The sequence below is a fragment of the Lissotriton vulgaris genome, chromosome 2_1 (assembly GCF_964263255.1).
Source record: "Lissotriton vulgaris chromosome 2_1, aLisVul1.2, whole genome shotgun sequence".
NCBI classification, from domain to species: domain Eukaryota; kingdom Metazoa; phylum Chordata; class Amphibia; order Caudata; family Salamandridae; genus Lissotriton; species Lissotriton vulgaris.
In genome coordinates, this window is record NC_141687.1 from 359,979,640 (window position 1) to 360,000,282 (window position 20,643).

Below are 20,643 nucleotides of genomic sequence, written 5' to 3' on the forward strand. Positions count from 1 at the left end.
GGCCAACGACCTGAAAGACGTACATTCCGCTCAAAATCCGACCCTCATAAACCATCAGGATCGGAAAATACTGCTGTACCCTGAATACGTCTCACAGGGCAAGTGGGACATTCTTTTAAAACTCTGCGCAAACATCCCATGTCTAGAAAGGATAAAAACAACGGATATTGAGAGCGTTTCCTTCCTCACTCCAGGCTCCAACGAGATAAATGAAACCACAGAGCTAACTTTCACTAGTCTACCCACGGCAGAGGCTTTGAAAAGAAACCATACATTACTGGAAAGCTGGGGTATAAAAATAATGACCCAGCCCGCACTAAAATACCCATCGATATTAAAAATCTGCGACTCATTGGAAGAAGCTGGCACTTTGGAACATCAACCCAGTACTATTGAAAGCAATTCAATCACTGTTTCAAAGAACGTGGGTCAGAATTAAAGTCTCGAGTGACTCTGCCACAGAGAAAATTGAAACAGACCGTGGCCTAAAGCAAGGGTGGGTCTTAGCACCGCTGTTGTTTAACTTATACACAGCAGACATGGTCCAAGCTCTGACCGGAGCCGCCCTAGCTACACCGAGGATTGGGGGCACTAAGATACAGCTCTTGCAATACACCAACGACCTGGTATTTTTAGATCACACCAAAATAGGCTTACAAAAAGCACTGTCGGCCCTGGCAATCTACAATGATAAAAACAAGTTGGTGGCCAATCCATCTAAATCCAAAATTGTAATCTTTGGGCATTATCATAAAAAAAAAACTAGCAAAATGGAGCCTCGGACAGCTGACCCTGGATTGCACACAGCAATATAACTACTTGGCCGTCTGGTTCAACGAATCAGGGCGCCCAGGAGTTCATTTACGTAAAATTGAAACCAAAGGGAAATGCATTATCTATGCCCTCTGCAAACTACAAGCCACTCTACACAGCCCCACAACGATGGCCATCCAGGTCCTGCATTTCGTTATTTCCTCATTTCCTTCATCATCCTTTGTGGGCCTTCTTGTTTACAGGCCCCCAGGACCTAGATCCAATTTTAGCAGTGACCTGTTTAGAATTCTGGAGCCATATGTTGGCAAGCCCCATTTTACTATCTTAGGAGACTTAAACTTTCATTTAGATGATTCCACCTCTAAAGATACATCTTCCTTGGTTGATCTCCTTAAGGAGTGTGGCTTTCTTCAATTGGTTAAAGGACCAACGCATCGAGCAGGACACACTCTTGATGGAGTTTTCTCCAATGACCCTAGAGTTAATACGGGGACTCCGGAACCTCTGGTCTGGACAGACCATCTGACAGTACCGTTAGTCCTGACCTTCCCCCATCAGCCCCCCCTAGTAAAGAACTAACTCAGGGAAAGGGTAAAAGGAATTATAAAAATATCACCAATGATTCTCTGGCCCTCATCATTGGCTCTGTCCATCTGCCATCAGACCCTGAGAAGGCAGCACAAAATCTGGCCAATTCCATCTCTGGTGCATTAGATACTCTAGCTCCTGCTATACGACGATACTCAGCGAGATGCAGGCCCTCTGCCCCCTGGTTCACTGAGCCTCTTAGGCTACTGAGACAAGGTTGCAGGAGACAGGAGATAAAATGGAGGAAATCATGGGACTCTACTGACAGAGAGCCCCACAAGCAACTGTTGGGTGAATATAAAGCCGCAATCATTAAAACAAAACAAGAATATTTCTCAGAACTCACTACCTCTCTCACTTCATCGAAGGAGCTGTTCAAGATAGTGGACTCCCTTTGTACACTACAAGTTCCAGACCCAGTGAAGGGTTCTCAGGAGTTCTGCGATAAGATCTCAACTTTTTTCTATAACAAAATCGATGAGATAGCCATCAACTTAGAAGCGCAGAAAAAATTACTTGGGACTAACTCTATCCAGGCACTTACAAATCTAGATGCCTGGCATAAATACCCAACCAAGACTCTCTCCAATTTCCCACTGCTCACACTTGATAACCTAAATTCATTGCTGAACAGGACTAAATCCTCTTCCCCTTTGGATCCATGTCCTCTTAATGTGATGGAGTGTAGGAATACACTGCTTCCTCCTCTATTGGAAGTAATGAATAGTGCCTTGTTACACGGGATCTTTCCGTCAGTCTGGAAGAAAGCCATTGTTAGGCCATTACTCAAAAAATCTTCACTTGACCCCACAATCCTGAAAAACTTAAGGCCCATATCTTTACTTCCTGCCCCCGCCAAAATGCTTGAGTCTCACCTGAATCTGCATCTGTCTGCTTTCCTGGACTCCTCTGGGTTTTTAGATCATACCCAGCATGGGTTCAGGAAACTCCATAGTACGGAGTCCACACTTACTATGGTTACTGATAACATCAGAATGAAGGTAGATCAGGGTCAGACAACATTGCTGGTCTTACTCGACCTGACCGCAGCATTTGACACCCTATCCCCCTCGATTCTAACATCTCATCTGAGGGAGATGGGAGTGGAGGGGTCAGCCCTGGACCTCCTGTCCTCTTTTTTAGATCTTCGAGAACAGAGGATTAAATTTGGAGAATACCTCTCCCCTGCTACATCTCTGCAATGTGGGGTACCACAAGGGTCGGCTTTAAGCCCGACCCTATTTAACATTTATGTGGCCCCCCTAGCGAGATTGGTAAAAGCCCAGGGAATGGAAGTAGTGTCGTACGCAGATGACACTCAGATTATGGTGTCACTAGCCCAACCGGTCAGTACCTCCGCCTCCAGCTTCAGGAGTTGCATGCAAACAGTCTCTGACTGGATGATAGCCAACTCCCTGAAGCTGAACGGCGAGAAGACCGAGGTGCTGATCTTTGGAAAGGACCAGGATGTGTGGTCAAATGATTGGTGGCCGCAATCCCTAGGAACCTGCCCGGTCCCCTCCCATTCAGCTAGGAACCTAGGGGTCATGTTTGATACCTCATTGGCAATGACCTTTCAGGTTGACAGAACTGTGGCTACTTGCTGGGGAATTCTCAAAATTCTCCGTGCACTATCTCTCCCCGCAAGCTAGGAAACAGACAGTGGTTTCATTGGTTGGTTCAAGATTGGACTACTGCAACTCACTGTATGCAGGGATAAATAAGGGACTAATACAGCGACTCCAAATAGTACAAAATGTGGCTGCAAGATTCGTCCTGGACTCTCCCTGATCCTCCTCGGCGACACTAGCCAGAAAGAAGCTACACTGGCTCCCTATAGAGCACCGTATCTCCTTTAAAATCATTTGCTTGGTGCACAGCGCTCTGAAAACTGAAACATCAGTTGGGCTGGGCTCACTTCTCTCCAGCTATGTCCCCAGCAGATGTCTGCGCTCACGGCAACAAAATCTTCTGGTTATCCCTCGGACCAAGAAGACCAGATGGGGAGGTAGAGCCTTCTCTACAGTCGCCCCCGTCTCTGGAATGCACTCCCTTTGGAACTTACGTCTCTATCTTCATTGCCCCTCTTTAAAAAGGCCCTGAAAACATGGTGTTTTAAGAAAGCCTACCAGTAATCAGCTCCTGGGACGGATAACCAATATTGAGCTAGGCGCCTTGATGCCCTTTGGGGCTTAGTCTGCACGTTATACATTTTCTTTCATTTCATTTCATTTCAAGAGTTTTAAGGGCAAAATGAATGCCAGCCCTCAACTACGCCCAACAAGCGTTTCCTGGAAAACTAATCCAGGACCTGGAAAAAATCCATTGCAGTGCATACAAAAGGTTATTCCACCTACCCGCGTGCACCAGAAACACACTTGTGCGATTAGAATTTTCCTTGAACCAACAAAAGCTGGAAGAGATGGCTTCCCTGAGCAAATACTTTTATCTCACAACAGCGGCACAAGAGAAAACAATGAAGGCAGTCCTAAAAAACATCTTTTTGGAACCAGGCAACCCTTGGTCAGCCACCCTCGCCGCGGCCACGGATCTTCTTAATTTAGCTCTAGAGAACTAGGACCCTGAGTTAATCAAGTACTCTGCCATCAAAAGTGCAATAAAAAAACAAGTCCGCATTTGCTCTCGCGCCTTAGACTTGGAATCGCTGGCTAAAAGAGGCTTTCACGAGTCCCAAAGTCTCCCACACACAGTGCATAACTCTAAACACCACCTCACGCAGGCTGAGGGGCCGTGCAGCCTTACACAGGATTTTAGCAGTCAGATTACACCCCCTGCCCCTCAAAGAATTATACACTACCGAGCCGAGAGGAATGGCGATCAAGGAATGCCGGCTCTGTGAATATAAAAGAGTCCTTGGCTCACCTCCTACTTTGCTGCCTGGCCCTGCGCGCAGCTCGCAGCCTTTACCTCAGGTCCATTCTTCTACAATTGGACTAACGCTTTGCAAAGGAGGCAGTCCACCTATTGTACACCCTGAACACAGTAAAACAGATGGCCACGTTTGGCAAATTCATCCAACAGAACCGCACAAAGTTGATGGCCACGTCGGGCTAAGTGACCAGAGAAGCAGATAACGCACGTCGGGCTGAAAGTCTACGGACATTATTCGTTCCAGACCCCAAGCATCCTGATCCCAACTATACAGATTTTTTTTAACATGATGATTCTTTTAACTTTTGTATTTTGTTTTTAATGCAATGGTTTGAGTAACCAAGCAATAAAATGATTAATTTATTCATTCATTTATTCATTCATTCCGTAACGCTGCCCCTCTCTTTGGCCTGAAGGACCGCAATCTGTACTCCCCGTCTATTAAGATAGGAGAATACTTTGTGTCTTTTTGTCGGGGTATGCATCCCCATAAAGTTCCAAGGGAAGATCTTATAAGTTACGGGGGTAGCCATTGCATGTATGAAGCTGAAACCATGTGGTACCACCTACTCCCCCTGGTCACAAGTACAGATCCACTCTTCCCAGCAGCAAAACAGAAGACATTGACACAGGGCACACACCATGTTCTTCCCCTCAACAATCAAACAACAAACACCCCAATTCCCACACTCCAGGACAAGCAAGTAAGTGCCCTCCATCCAAACAATCATCCAACTCACATGCATTCATGTTTGAACCCATCAAAATCGCAAGAAAGTTCGGAGTGGAGACCATAAAGAAATGTCTCGCCCAGCCATGCCCCACCCAGTAAGTAATAGATATTAGAGGAATAGAATAGAATTCCTCCGAGAACGCCCTGCTCCCCCATCAAGGTGTCACAGGGACCTCTGCAAGAATCCCACATTAGCCATTATAAGTCTCACAGTGCACATGTAACTTTAGATTATATCATCTGCTGTCCCAGGAGTAACAGGTAGATTGTTGTCATAGTTATCAGCCGAGCTGGCATCATGGGTTAGATCAGATTCCTGGTCAGCGTTCCAAGTCAGCAACGATGACTGACTCGTCCCTCTGCCACTTAGTGCCGCTACCACTTCCACTGCCCGTCGTTGCTCCTGCTGGACCTCCTCTTCCGATGGAGCTATCCCACATCACCATCTTGATTTTCTTCGCCTACAAGGTTAAGTCTGTGACCTTCTGTCCGCATTGGCCTGCGGATGCATTTCAAGCCAGTCCCACACCTCCTGCGGGGAGCGGAAGAATTGTACATCCTCCGGGGTTTTTAATCGGGCCAGGAATAACATAGCATAGCTCAATCCGATTTGGCGTAGGTGCTGCTTGGCTTACAGGAATGTGGACCATTGCTTCTGTACCTCTCTGGTGAAATCAGGAAAGACCATCACCTTGCTGTTATCTACCCTAATGTCACCTTTTTCTCTGGCCTGTGCAAGGAAATGGTCCCGGTCTCGATAGTAGAGAAGTCTAGCAACCACCAACCTGGGTGGCGCACCCTGTAAAGGGGGCCGGGTGGGGACTCTGTGCTCCCTCTCCAGGACGTAAAATGAGGAAAGGCCCTCTGGCGCCACTACCTCACGTAGACATCGTTCCAGATATACCACCATGTCTTTTCCCGCTCTGTGCTTGGGTTGATCTATGATGCAGACATTATTCCTTTGTGATCTGTTTTCACTGTCCCCAGTTCTGATTTCCAGGGTGTGTATCTTGTTCTTCATTTGTGTCATCCACTCATGCATCGTCACCATGTCTGTAGGGAAGTCACGCATATCTCTTTTCGATGTTGTGACTCTGTCAGCCAACCGGTTGTGACTATCTTTTAGTAAGCCAAAGTCTGATCTCAAGTCGCCAAATTTCGATTCCAATGCCTCTCTAGACGCAGTAATGACCTGCAAGATATCTATTGGCCCTCCAGTGGCGGCAGTCTCACATCTTTCGCCACATCGACCGACATTGCAGCTCCAGTCTGATCCCCAGTGCCCATTTCATGTTTTCTGGAGATCTTGCCCATGATTGAGAGGAAGTCGGCGACAGGGAGCAGCCCTCCAAAGTATCTACAATCACTATAAGCTATCAAGGTCTGCTGCCAGTGAGACAAAGCCCACTATCACTAGAATAGGTGAGCCTTCCTTAGGTAGCCGCAGCAGAGCCAGCTACGAAACTGTAAGGGTGGATCCGCCGTGGGTCACCTCTGTGAGCACACAGGATGCATATCCTTTGGTCATTTAGCTAGGTTCCAGGAGCATCCATTAGCATAATAGGGTAAGGTGGCAGCCATCCAACTGTAGCAATGATTCACCAGGGTGAGAGGATGGCCGTACGCAAATGTAGCCGGGTGCCACCGTGGACCAAATCAGAGGCAGTCATTGGCTCCCAGGTACCAGTCCACAGAGTTAAATCCCTATCTCCAGCACCGGATTCAGGGAGTCAGTCACAAAAACGTTAGGATCCCTAGAGTTGTCACCCAAAGAGCAATTCAAGCAGATGTCAAGACAGAAGGACCTCATCCGCTCATCTCACAACCAGGTAACAGGTTCCTATGTATTCTCAGGGCTGGGGGGCCCGCTGATACACTGGCCAATAAGCTCTGGTCAGGAGCTCCCCACGTCGCACTGCTAGCACGGTAGGTCCAGTTAGGTCTCCGCCCAAATTCTTCCTCCACAGTCCGGTGGACAGGATATTTCACTCTGTGCCCGGACCGGAGCGGCTCGCAGCGGCGACCCTAGGAGCCCCTCTATGCGATCCTCATGTGCTGATCCTCATGTGCCGCAGGTAGGGCCCCCTGGGCTGAGCACATCATTCAGGGACGGCACCACTGTCGGAGCAGGATGCGGCTCTCCGCTCTGTTGTCGACCTATCTTCTCCACTGTCTCCGTCACTCTCTGGGCTCTCCAAGGGTCCCAGATCGTCCTGGGTAGGCCCCCACAGCTCCAGTCTCGCTGATCAACAGCCAGGCCCACCAGACCGCCCACCAGGTGCCCCAGTCTTCCCTACAAAGCGGGACACGCCTGCTAAGAGAAGTGTGGCTCAATGGTTACAGCGGCAGACCCTGATGCAGAGGTCTGGTCCGGGACCAGGGTTCAATCCCCCGCGTCGGCGGGTCTTGGGCTCAAAATTCCACGGACCTGATAATTCTCGCCTCGGTGCCTATTCCAATCATGGAGTCCCACTCTTCAACTCTGGGCTATAGCTTGCTTAATCTCCACAACGGCCCCCACAACGCTAAGGATGCCTGGCCTCCACCTTGGGGGTGCCCAGGAGTGGATGCCTCACAGGGAAAGCCAGTATGGGTTCCACAGCGGCATTCGTACAAGCGCTTTGAGACCCTTACGGGTGAGTAGTGCGCTATACAAGTATCAATTTACATTTTACAATTTACTAAGCATCCGACATCACCGCTCCTCTGTCACTGCAAGGCTGCCGCCATTTTGATCTGCGGCCTTGCTTCCACTGACACAGCTCCGGGAATTCGGCACCGGCGATGCATGCAGCTGCTGCTTTCCAGCATCCCTCGTTACTCCCAAGAGAGGGGGTAGTAGTGGACGGGTTGGGGGGCTTCAGGGATGTGTATTCCAGGCAGGATGATTCTTGATAGGGTTAGACCGAGCAAAGCTCGGAGCAGAGCTGCCACACCCCTCGGTTCACCTGCTTTCTTAACTAACTTTATGCACCTTATGTCTACCCCTCTACTTTTATAGCTGTTCAACAAAAACACTCCCCTTCCAATTCTTTATGGACTGCGATTTCTGACCTACCTGCACAGCTGACATTTTAATATGTATTGGTTTCCTCTCTCGCTCCAGCACCCCTGAGGTTTAACTGAGATGAAATGTGATGGAAGTTTCTTCCCTTGGTACTACATTGTCAATTATGAATATTCAAGTGGCTTTTCAACTGTCTAGAGCCCCATCAAATTATACAAGGAAACCAGGGAGCATTTTAAACCGGAGTCTAATATGGAAAGATAAAAGCATTTTATTTTGATGAATCCTTAACTGATTCCTTGCTAATAAGCTCAAATGCTGCTCTCATAAAGGAATTTTCGGGTATTTAGTTGGTAGTTTGATGATTCACTCTGAAGCAATGTGAAGACTTCAGTAGTTAAATTCAACTCACGGAAGGGCGAGCCTGAAATACCACATTATCTCTGGTATGAATTTTCGTTCAGAGTTCCACTTCTGGCAGCAGACAATTGAGCAAGAGCGGCTAGAACAATGAATGAGTGTGAAGCTTGGTTACTGCAATACCGTTTATGTGGAAATGTTTAAGACTCATATAGGGAAGATGTAGGTTCTGCAAATGATGCGCCTGGAATGATAACAAACCCGACTCGGAGATTCTTACTATACCAGTGTTGAGGAGATGGCATTAACAGCACAAGATAGAATTAAATATAAACCCATGGCTTTGGTCCACAAGATTCTGGGGCACTTATAAGAAAAGAAAGAAACCTGTTAAACGATTATAATCCCAAAAACCTCTGCATTCTGGTGATGTTTTGGAAAAGCAAATACATTCATATGGTCAGAGCAGAAAGGGAATTGCTGTGTAAAACACCTCAAAACATCTACCTGGAGTTTAAGAACTTTGAAAGGTTTTATTCCATTTAATAAGGCATTAAATATGCACTTTAATTTTTGGTCTTTCCCTTTTATTTGAAAGTTCTTCGATTCCATGTGTAAATTAGTGCTATAGAAATGTTTGACTTGACAAGAGTATATTCTGGCAAATTATAATATGTTACTTTCAGAAGTACTATTGGTCCCTTTTGCTAGCAAGGATGTTAGACATTTATGTTTAATGTGATATAGGAAGTAGCGGTCATAGTAAGTTGTGACTGGATAAGGTAAAGTCTTAATTGTCAATAATATGCAAGATTGCTTTTCTCATTCAAAGTATTTAATGAGATCTTCCACTGTTAGCCAATAGTATTATTAATTCTGCAGCTGATGTGGGATCCTTTTCTTTTTGAAATTCAGACCAGAAGAAATACAATTGCAAGTTACGACTAGAAGCATTACTTTTGTATAAGGGGTAAAATAATCCATAATACCAGTAACTTTGGTTTGCCCAGTGAAGACTAGATAAATTTAAACAGACATTCTAGAAATGTTTAAATTTCCCTACATTGAAATTCGATAGAACATTTCAATAATTGGACAGTTACACACTGTTTTGGTTAATTTTGGTGCACTAATTTATGTTTTGCTGTTGATTTGCACTTCATATAGGTTGCCAAATAAGTCTTAATTTTTAAATAAAGTAAATAAATGAAACGTCCTGAAAGGGGAAAAGCTTTTGCTTGCGTGGTCACATTCTACACTTTCCCCCCTGGCCATAATTAGTGCAAATGCTGAAGACATAGAAGTCAGTGTGAACAGCAACTGTTCTGAAACTCTGAGCTGTAAACCAGAACGTCTTTTTTGGGATATTCAGTTGAAATTCTCTGTCTAGCGAAGGACTACAGCGAGCTTTCTTTAATTCATGAAGCTGGGGAGGAGGAATTTGTGAAAGTGTGCTTAGTAGCTTATGTCATGGTATCACAGTACAAGTCGATGAAAGCTGCAGATGATGATCAATTGTTTTGTAGAAGGAAGGACACAGTTGTAAGAGGTTAGTGGCAAGCAGAAATGTGAATATGATTTGCTTTGATTTGAATGGTGAAAAATGAGTTAGCCACTTATGGCAGTGTAATTGTTAGGGGCACACGATTAGTTCCTCCAATGTCTCTTAAGTGAAGGTTACCCGAAATAGCTCATAATGAGCATTAAGGTATCCGCAAACCTAAAAGCAGGATTTGTTGTATTTGTAGCTGTGTATGGACTTACAAATGTAATGGGTCATCAGATAGTGTGTGGACTGCAGCATAAGATACCAGGTGAGGAAAACCAGAACCTCATCGCAGCTGGTCAGCGTATGACACTGTGATACAGAATGATCTGGTATATTGATAGAAGATATCCCTAGGATTGTTGCTGCACAGATATGCAGAGGCTATTACGGTCCAGCAGTGGATGGACAGACCAACCAGATTAAGGTCTCGGTGAGGTTACCTCTCTCAAAAATGGTAGTTGTCCAGAAATTGTTCTAACTGTTCATGAACATACTCATATCTTTAAATAAAACTATACTGCAGACCCATAGAACATTGTACCAGACTCGTCTAGGTGGAGCCAGGGCTCGAAAATTCCACTCGACCGCTAGCATAGACGAGCTAAATTTAACAAGGTCGAGCTGTTTTTAGGTCCTACTTGCCTTTCTGGCAAGTAGGAAAAGAAACCAGCTTTTGTCCTCTATCTGTGAAAACGGAACAAATGTGACAAGATAACAAGATTTAAAGGCATTTTTATTGCTCACAAAGTTAATGAGCAATAAAGATGCCTTTAAATCTTGTTATCTTGTCACATTTGCTCTGCTTTCAGAGACGGGGGTCAAGTAGGTTGCAGTTAGGTTGAGGACATTTTTTAAGGTACTAGTCCTGCAGGACTAGTACCATTTTTTGGATTTTTCGAGCCCTGGGAGCTATAGCTAAGTTTCAGCTGGGATGTTATATGACACTTCATTATGAGAGAAGTAGGTTTGCAGTCTGTGGTCTGGAAATGTATTACCTGATGGCCCAATGCCATTTCATCAGATCTTGGTCTTACCCAAATGTTAGGCTCTCTAACTTCATCCCGAGTAAGAGCAATCAGCCGGCCTTCCCTTGGAGTCCTTGCTGCCACATGGATTACCAAGACGTCTGGTAGAGATTTACTGTAGCAACCACTTAATGGGTGTGGAAGACTGTTAGTCTAAAGTGTGATATGTTGTTTCTGTACTCAAATCTACCTCACAACCCACTCCATCCACTCATCGACGAGTGCTGGTGATGCTAACCCTAGCCAAGACTAGTTTAACTGAAAATGGTCCGCTTTATGTTGAAGGTACATTTTTGACGGTGAACCAGCACAAGATCAGAAGGAACCCCATTGCCCCCGGATATGCTTACCTACTTGAAACTGACATACTGCACGGGAGATAATTTCTGCAGTTTCTTGAAGAGCTGCTGAAATTTGGGCCATTAACGCAGTTAATTAGATCTCGGGATTCCACAAAATGGGTATCTAGGCTATGCACTATGGCCTCTGCTCTCAGAACAAGTGGTCCCTTCAGAGTAAACAGTCCTGGCAAATATATATTGGGAAAAGCTGACATACGCAAAATGGAAATATTTTTCTATGCAGACAAAGATGGTATTTATGAAATATAAGCACAAGCTGCTCCATTTCAGGTTCTTGTGTAGAGCTTATTTCCCTCCTGAAAAACAGCATAGGATAGACCCAACTAGGCCTCACCACTGTGTGTTGTCGGGCAGCTCATTCAAGGTTGCTCCACCTGGCCTGGTTCTGCTGTACATGCAATGACAGAATGCAGACTTACACACATCCAGGCCCAAATATATATGGGGCCCATTCAGAATGTATCTGGCGACAATGGTTACTGGTAACCTTCCTGGCCATAGGAGAGATAGCACTACAGGTATGCGTACTCCTCAGCATGATTCGGGGATTGCAGCATATTAGATATAGAAGCCTTTGTATAAGTATGCTACCTTGAGCTGGAATGATCACAAGATGGTATTCTAAATACTATAAGATGAGTACCGCAGGTTGTGCACTTTCCATTTTCACTTTGTTTAGGGCACAGGAAGGAAAACAGTCTGTAGTAATGAATGCAACATATTCTGTTCAGTTTAAACTACCATGGGACATGTGTAATTGAGAATGCCGTGCTCATTTATAAGTTGATAACAAATGTTTTTTAATTATCTAGTATGTAGAGTAGGGACTAAAGGGAGTAAAGGCCTGTGTGAGCCTGTTGCTACTCCTCTCATGTTTCGATAAACACCTGACATTTCTTTAGCCTTTTATCCCAAATCTCTGATATCCTTTCATTATTTCACTCCCTAGATGGCTTCTTTACCGCTTTGCCACCAGCTGGTGCCAGCGGAAGCTTGGAGCAGACTTGAAAATTGGCTCTTTGGGCTTCTTGTGGCTCCAGAACATCAGCCTCAAATTTGAAAAGCAGCAGCAAACACTGGTAGGTATCTGTGCTTTGACTGAGGTCTTCACACCGCCATTTCTCCACCCCTTTAGTTGTGTTTTACATCTGTCCTGCTTCTGCTTACGAAATTAAAGCACAGTTATAATTATTATCAGGAGGATAACTTGGAGGAACGAATATTCAAAGAACCACAGAAAACCCTGTTTTGGGGGAGGGTGATTATAAAACATGGCACACTTCTGTGAGTGTGGTTGAGCTGCCTGTCCTTAACTTTTAGTGCCTTCAACTCCAGCTAGATCCAGCTGTAAATAGCGGAATTGAGAACCTATAGAGTGGAACGTTTATGTGTTTTGACAGGGATGCAGCTGAAAAATACAAACCTCTGTTCCTTTTGCATTCCAACTCATGTGAATGTACTCTGGAGACTTGGGTTCTATAGGAAATTTCAAAGCGAGTCAAATGGACATCCTTCAAATGTAATTTTAAGTATATATATATATATACATTTATTTACGTGTCTCAGATATGTACCGATTGAATGTGCTTTGTTGAAACCGGGGGTATCTGTTATAAATACAATCTTTGTGAGGAAATTGAGTTTGCTATGACCTAAATAGCAGTGGGATGAAGAGGTAAACAATTCTTATAGTGCGTTGGGAAGTAAGTTGCACTTCACTGACCATTTCCTTGAATAAATCCAAAGTTACAAATTCTTCCATATAGAGTAATCTCCTTGTCTGCATTTGTATCTCCCATACTCTTGGGAGTTACTGGAAAACACCCATGCTATGTGCGCTGTAGTGAAGCAGTAAAGAGGATTTCTGGTGGCTGTTGAGATTTTGACACAAGCTTGACTTTCTATAGCATAAAGTGGGCCACTTAATTTGAGATAGAGATCAGTAGGCTCTGGTGGTGTCTACACCATGTAAAGTAAGCACTACATAGAGCAGACGCTGATATAACAAATTCTGTAGTACCTGTTAGGAGTGTTACCTGCAAATTTCTTAACTGATGTTCCTTCTTTTCTTTCTAGGAAATTGACAATGTTTGGATCTCTAGTAAACTTCTGAACCATGACCTTCCGTAAGTATCTGTTTGCTTCCTTATAAACTGAGATGGCAATGGCTTGATTGATCTGAGAGACTTTTATCTTTAACTTATGCAGATGAGCACTAGTTTCTGCTCTCATCCACAGTGAACTACTCAACTCCACTCACCCAGTAGTTAGCCAAACCCACTCCCCACGAAGAACCACAGCTCTAGAAAAGTTCCTCTATAACTGTGCTTGAATACAAGTGTTTGCTTAGTTAAGTTTTCTAGCTCTTCTATTAATGAAACCCGTTAGGAGGCAGGAAGTAGGTAGTAAATCACAAGCATGACTTGCTCAGCAGTGCACAATTGATGTCTTGATTGCAAGTTTTCTTGAACCATCCACTTTAAGAGAAAGTCTTCTCTTGGAGAATCTGCGCTATGTATTGCTGAGGTGTTTGGTCAAAATTTTGATTTAAAAATATCGGGAGGCAGAAATATCAGAAAATACATATCTTGATACACAGATATCGTGATGCACAAATATTGTTTACTAGAATCTCTTATTTTGGGGTGGATCATATCATTTTCAATAATATAGTAGTTAAAATATTTTTTTTCCAATAATTTCAATATTTTAGTTGATATATTAATTTTGTCTGATATTGTTTATGTAAAGGTTAAATAACGATTGTAATTTTAAGTGATTTAAAAAATTGTATTTAGTTTTTTATATTAATTTATAGTGTTGTAGCGCATTTTGTAGTTTATAGGGGGTAGGATGAGCAGTTAGTTAATAATTATGAATTATTTAATAACTTTTATTTAATTATATGATTGATATTTATCATGTAAGTAATGTAAAATAAATTGTTATGTTTTTTGCAGGCTTTTAGGTTTGTAGGGGTATAGGATGGTAAGTTAAGTAAAAGTAAATATCAATTAATTCATTATTATTATTTAATTGATTTTGAGTATGCAATTTATGAAATACTTATTTTGCTTATATTTTAGTTGTGGGCTGCTAGGATTGTAGGGGTCTCGGTGGGAAGTTATTCAAGTAATAATGTATTAATAATTTTAAAGTAATGATTTAATTATTATATTATTTATGTAAAATATGGAATAATTTATTTTACAGATATTTTAGTTGCAGGGTGGTAGTTTGTAGGGATTATAGGCGGAGCATTATTAAATTATTATTTGTAAATTAATTATTTAATTGAATTTTATTTTAAATATTTACATTATGGAATATTTTATTTTATTTATATTTTGGTTGTGGGCTGCTAGGTTCATAGGGGTAAAGGCTGGAAAATTATTTAAGTAATAGTGAACAATTATTAATCGTTAATTATTTAATTGATTTTTAATACGTAATTTATGAAAGACTTATTCTTAAGTTATATTTTAGGTGTAGGTTGCTAGGTTTGTAGGGGTATAGGGCAGGAAATTACATAATCAATACTTAATTATTACTTGATAATTGTTTTACTGAATAGTAATTATGTAACTTATTAACCTCTTTGCAATTCAACACTTTCCCTACTGTAGCAGTGTTTGGAGTAGGAATAGTACATTTTACACCTCCAAAGTCCAACACTTTCCCTACTGTTGCTCTGACTGGAGTGGGAATAGTAAATGTAACCCACTCTGAAGTTCAGCACTTTCCCTACTGTTGCGTTGTGTGGAGTGGGAATAGTACATGTTATCAAAATACAATGCCTTTCCTACTGTTGCACAGGTTGGAGTAGTAATATTAAATGTTACCCCTTTGAAGTTTAACACTTTCCCTACCGTTGCATAAACTAGAGTGGAAAGAGTATATTCATTATTCTTAGACACCAATATAATTCATAATGTTGTTTAGTGTTAAAGCATTCGTTGTTTTATTATTTTATACTTTACATTATTTGTTTTTATTTTCAAATTTATTTTTTTGTAAATGTATTTTTGGGATTGTTAAGTTTTTAATATTTTATTTATTGTGTACATTAATACATATATTTTTTCTTCAATCTTATATTTGTTATGGTTTCATTGTGTATGTTTGTGTATATATATATATATGTATTTATATATATATATATACTGCAAGAGCTCGCCTCCGTCTCTACAAGAGAACAGCAGCCACACACCAGCAAAGACGAGGTAGACCCAGTTTTCGTGCTTTCTTCTTTTATTTAGCTTAAAAGTGCATATATATATATATATAACCATATAAACATAAAGGCAATCGACTTTTCAACTTTATTGGGTGAGATCAATATAACACAAAACATCATACAAACAATACAAAACAATATAGAAAACCCTCAACTCCCTCCTACCTCCACCCCTCCCCCTTTGATCGCACAAAGTCAGCATAGTCCTGTCCACAGCCTATCATGTGATCAAGGCTCCGCTGAGCCGAAACGTCTGTGACACTTTCTGCTGAATAAAAAGTTGTAAGCACCTCGAGGTCCGTGTCCGGTGTCCTACTTGCTGGCTGAGGAAGCAGCGCGAGCTTGAGCGATACGGAGTTCAGGATATATATATATATAAATAAGCCTTCGCGCTCAAATGTGATTGTCGAGTGAACAAGCGGCGTTCGCGCTGCGAAACGCGTCTCAGACATCTGGCCGAAATAAACATTTGAGGCACAAAAGAAATTGGGTCCGTGTCCTGCTTTGAATCCGCGTGGAGTGTACGAGGCGTCATAACACAGGATTTGAGATATATATATATATATATATATATAACAAAAAGAATACTAGAATACACCCCCAGGGGCTCTTTCCATATAGCATCTCCACAGACCAAATATGTACAAAGAGATTACTCCTATGGATGAGTCTCTGCTATAGCTGGCGGGTTCGACCACAGGCCCTGATAATCCGCGCGCCTTTCACACCTTGATGATGTCCCGTTTCGCCAGTGTAAAACCCAATTGCATCAGGTGCCGTTTGTAGACATTACCCCATATCCACTATAACATGAAGCAGGGACAGCTGCGGTGTACAGGGAAGCTCCCACCCCAGGACCTTCGAGAGACCAGCAAATATCCCCCTCCAAAAGCTGTCCAGGGAAGGGCACTGCCAGACTGTATGAATGAATGTGCCCTATTCTCGTCCGCAACGAAAACACTCCGGGGAAGCGATCAGCCCCGCCCGCCACAAGTGTGCCGAGTAAAATAGACCCTGTGTAGATACTTGAACTGGATGAGGCAGAGTCGCATCGCTATGGCTGCTCCCCGCGGAGCCGCCAAGGCCTCCGTCCAGTCCTCCTCCTCCAGCGTGCCCACATCCTTTTCCCAGCCCCCCCAAAGCTTCTGAAGTGTGGGGGAGCAATGAGTAACCAGGGATTGATAAATCCGGGAAATTTTCTTTTCCTTCAGATCCCTCATAAAGACTTTCGGTTCAAGCGTACTAAATTCGGGGAGAGACACCGGACCCTCTAAACTAGGGGACAGGGCATGACGAAATTGGAGATATCGGTAAAACTGGGACTCTGGAGTAAGGAATTCCCTCTGGAGGTCTTGGAAAGATTTGAACGTTTGGCCCCTCATAACATCTCCCAGGACTGAAATACCAATGTCGTCCCATCCTTTAAACCCTGCAGGGCCGCCAACTGGGGTAGGCGCTCATTATTCCAGAGGGGAGTTTCCCGAGTTAGGGTATTCCACCATCCTATTTGTCGTAATGCCTGCCTCCAAATCAGGAACACCACCATTGTGGCCGACGGCAACGCGCCCTGCAACGGCTCCGAATACAAAATTGCATGTAGCGAGTGGTGCCCCATAAGCTGCTGCTCAAGATTATATGCCGGGTCTCCCCCATCGCTGTACCTCCACTCATTAAGGACCAGCAGGTGCGAGGCCTGGTAGTATGAGAGAATGTCCGAGGACGCGAGGCCCCCTATAGGTGGACAGGAAGCATGTTCGTAGAGCTACACGCACTTTTCCCACCTCCCACAAAAACTGCCCAAGCACAGCATTAACCAGCCGGAACCATCGGACGGGATCGGATATGGGTGATTCTGTAGCTGATAGACGAGCTGGGGAAGCGCCACCATCTTGAATATCGCCGATCTACTGTATAATGTCAGGGGCATACGGGACTAGGACTTGAGGTCTGCACAAATCTGCTCCCACACTGGGGCCAAGTTACGCTCCCAGGAGATTGCAGGCACGTCCGAAAGAAACAAGCCCAAATATTTCAATCCCCCCACCGCCAACTGAACCGAAGAAACCCACGTGCCCATCCTCGTCCGATTCCCCCAGAGCCCATATTGTGAATTTGCTGGGGTTCATATAGAGTCCCGATGTCTCTCCAAAGATCTGCATGATGTGCAGGAGCCTTAGCCCCATTCTGTCAACCGCTGTAAGGAAGAAGAGAACATCATCTACGTATAACGTGATCCTGTCTGACAGGCCCGGAGCCCACTCAAAACCTCGGACCTGCGCATCAATGCGCACCCACGCCACTACCGGCTCCATGGCTAGGGCGAACAAATATGGAGACAGGGGACAATTCTGCCACGTGCCCCGACGGATAGAAAAGGTGGATAAGGTCGCACCAGCTACCCGCACCGACTCCTTCAGTGTACAAGAGTGTTAGATAGGAGAGTAAGGTCCTTGGATGCTTGATTCCGGTCTAGGAAAGACATGGCTTGGAAGTTCGGGCTGGACTGTTCCCATGAGGCACAGGGTCAAGGCTGATTTGCATATAGCCATTGTCTGACCTAGGGTGGTGTGGAGTGCAAAAAAACTATGGATTTAGGCCCAGATCCTTGTACTGGGGTGAATGTAAGACATTGTTCTGCATTCTGTCCATCAACTGTGTTTTTTGCAATTTTCACCCAGGAGATTGCAGGCACGTCTGAAAGAAACAAGCCCAAATATTTCAATCCCCCCACCGCCAACTGAACCGAGGAAACCCACGTGCCCATCTTTGTCCGATCCCCCAGAGCCCATAATGTGAATTTGCTGGGGTTCATATAGAGTCCCGATGTCTCTCCCAAGATCTGCATGATGTGCAGGAGCCGCGGCCCCGTTCTGTCAACCGCTGTAAGGAAGAAGAGAACATCATCTACGTATAACGTGATCCTGTCTGACAGGCCCGGAGCCCACTCAAAACCTCGGACCTGCGCATCAATGCGCACCCACGCCGCTACCGGCTCCATGGCTAGGGCGAACAAATATGGAGACAGGGGACAATTCTGCCGCGTGCCCCATCCGATAGAAAAGGTGGATAAGGTTGCACCAGCTACCCGCACCGACTCCTTCAGTGTACAAGAGTGTTAGATAGGAGAGGAAGCGCGGGCCAAGATTGAATGTTCGTAGCAATGCAAATAAGTTTACCCAGCTCAGGGAGTCAAACGCCCTATCTATGTCGGCCATGAGGAGTGCCGCTTGTTCCCCCATCTGTTGAATAGCCGCCACCGCCACGTGTGCCCGCCTAATGTTGTGTCTGGTCACCCTCTGGGGCATGAACCCAGCCTGATCAGGGTATACAAGGGCAGAGATGCCCTTGTATACCCTGTGGGGCAGAAGGTGATTGGTCAACGCTTTGGCCAAAGATTTTGCCTCCACTTTTAAGAGGGAAATGGGGCGATAGGAGGCATGGGGCTCTGGGGGCCGGCCGGGCTTATGGAACACCACCACCTCCGCATGCCTCCAGTCTGGGGGGAGCAAGCCCCTCTCCCGAGCCTACTCCACCACCGCCCTATAATGAGGGGACATCTGCACAGAATAGCGTCGGAAAAGTTCACTTGGGAACCCATTGGGTCCCGGCGCCTTCCCAGGATTGAGCTCTCCCAGAGCCGTGCCCAACTCCTCATCTGTCAGAGGCAGTTCCAACTGATCCCGCACCTCAACCAACACGGCTTTGGGTGGTAAATAAGCTATGAATTTATCTATGGTGACCGCTGACAAACATTCCAGAGGGGGGGCGTAAATATCCGCATAGTATGTGGCGAAGCTCTCCGCTATGGCCGGGGGATCCGTAATCGGCGCTCTCGCCCGGTCCAGAATACCCTGGAGGGCCTGGGAGTGGAAGATGCCCTGACAAAGTCGGTGCAGCATCTTGCTGGACTTGTCCCCCCATTGGTAGACCCTGCTACGCGTCGCCAGCCAGACTTGATGGGCTTCGTCCAGCAGAAGGGCAGCACAATTCCATTGAGCCAAAAGGAGTTGTCACCTAAGCTGGCCCCCCCCGCCCTGCCTCCCGACTATGTCTTTCGAGTGCCTCTATGTCCACCTCTGCACAAGTCAAGTCCTCTCTGCGCTTCCTACGCGCTGCAGCGGAGATATCTACCCCCCTCAGTGTGGGTTTCAGCGCCTCCCACAGAATCTCAGTGCTAGAGACAGAACCCACATTAGACGTTAAGTAATGATCATGATCGCTCATATGTGCCCCGTAATCATCCTTCTGTAAATGCCATACAGAGAGGCGCCACTGGAACGGTTGCTTCCACTTGCCGATATGGAGTTCAAGAGACACGGGGGAATGATCCGAACGGCCGCGGGGCAGAATCTCTGCCGGCACCACCCTACCAACCGCAGCCCAGGGAACAAAGTGGTAGCCAATTCTGGAAAATGACTCATGAACAGCTGAAAGGTAGGTAACCTCCCGGCTATCACTGTGAAAGCGCTGCCATACATCAACCCAGTCAAGTCCTGTCACCAAGGAATGCAGTTTCGTGGGACGGTTACTCTCGGAGCTACCCTCAGTTCTACACCAATCCCTGGCCAGATCCATAACATTGTTCCAGTCCCCACCCACCACGGAAAGCACATCCGGTATATTAGCCCAGAGGGTGAGGGGTCTCTCTACCAGATTCCATTGTAAGTTGGGGGAGCATTGATACTACCCAACACCAGGAGGTCTTGCCCAATCTTGCCCCGGGTAAACAAATAGCGCCCCTGTGTATCAGTCCACTGTTGTACATGTGTGTATGGGACCCTCCAGTGCACCAGGATCGCTACCCCCCGTGAACCCCTCATAAAGCTGGCGTGAAAGACCTGTTGAAAATGTATGCTTATTTTCATATTTAAAATATAAAATATAAAAATATATAGTGTAAAATAAATTTTTATGTAAAATATATGTATATATAGGCACTTTCATAGTAATACATTTAAAATATAAAAAATAATATAATGTAAAATAAATAGTTTTATTATGTTACACTAAGGAGCTTATTACCATCAAGGTTGGAGTTGCCTCCGACCAACACCGTCTTGGACTCTGGACCGACCGATTTCCAGTCAGCGGTTCCGACTGCCTGATTACGAGGCAA

The 20,643-nt window shown here is 44.9% G+C and overlaps 1 protein-coding gene across 1 annotated transcript in view; it reads left to right on the top strand.

The window, feature by feature from the left end:
• BLTP2 (bridge-like lipid transfer protein family member 2) overlaps nt 1-20,643 on the top strand; it is a 604,102-nt gene that overhangs the window by 84,456 nt on the left and 499,003 nt on the right. The window contains exons 2-3 of the mRNA XM_086955158.1: nt 12,240-12,369; nt 13,367-13,416. Of these exons, the coding sequence (XP_086811284.1) occupies nt 12,240-12,369; nt 13,367-13,416 (180 nt within the window). The remainder of the gene's footprint in view (nt 1-12,239; nt 12,370-13,366; nt 13,417-20,643) is intronic.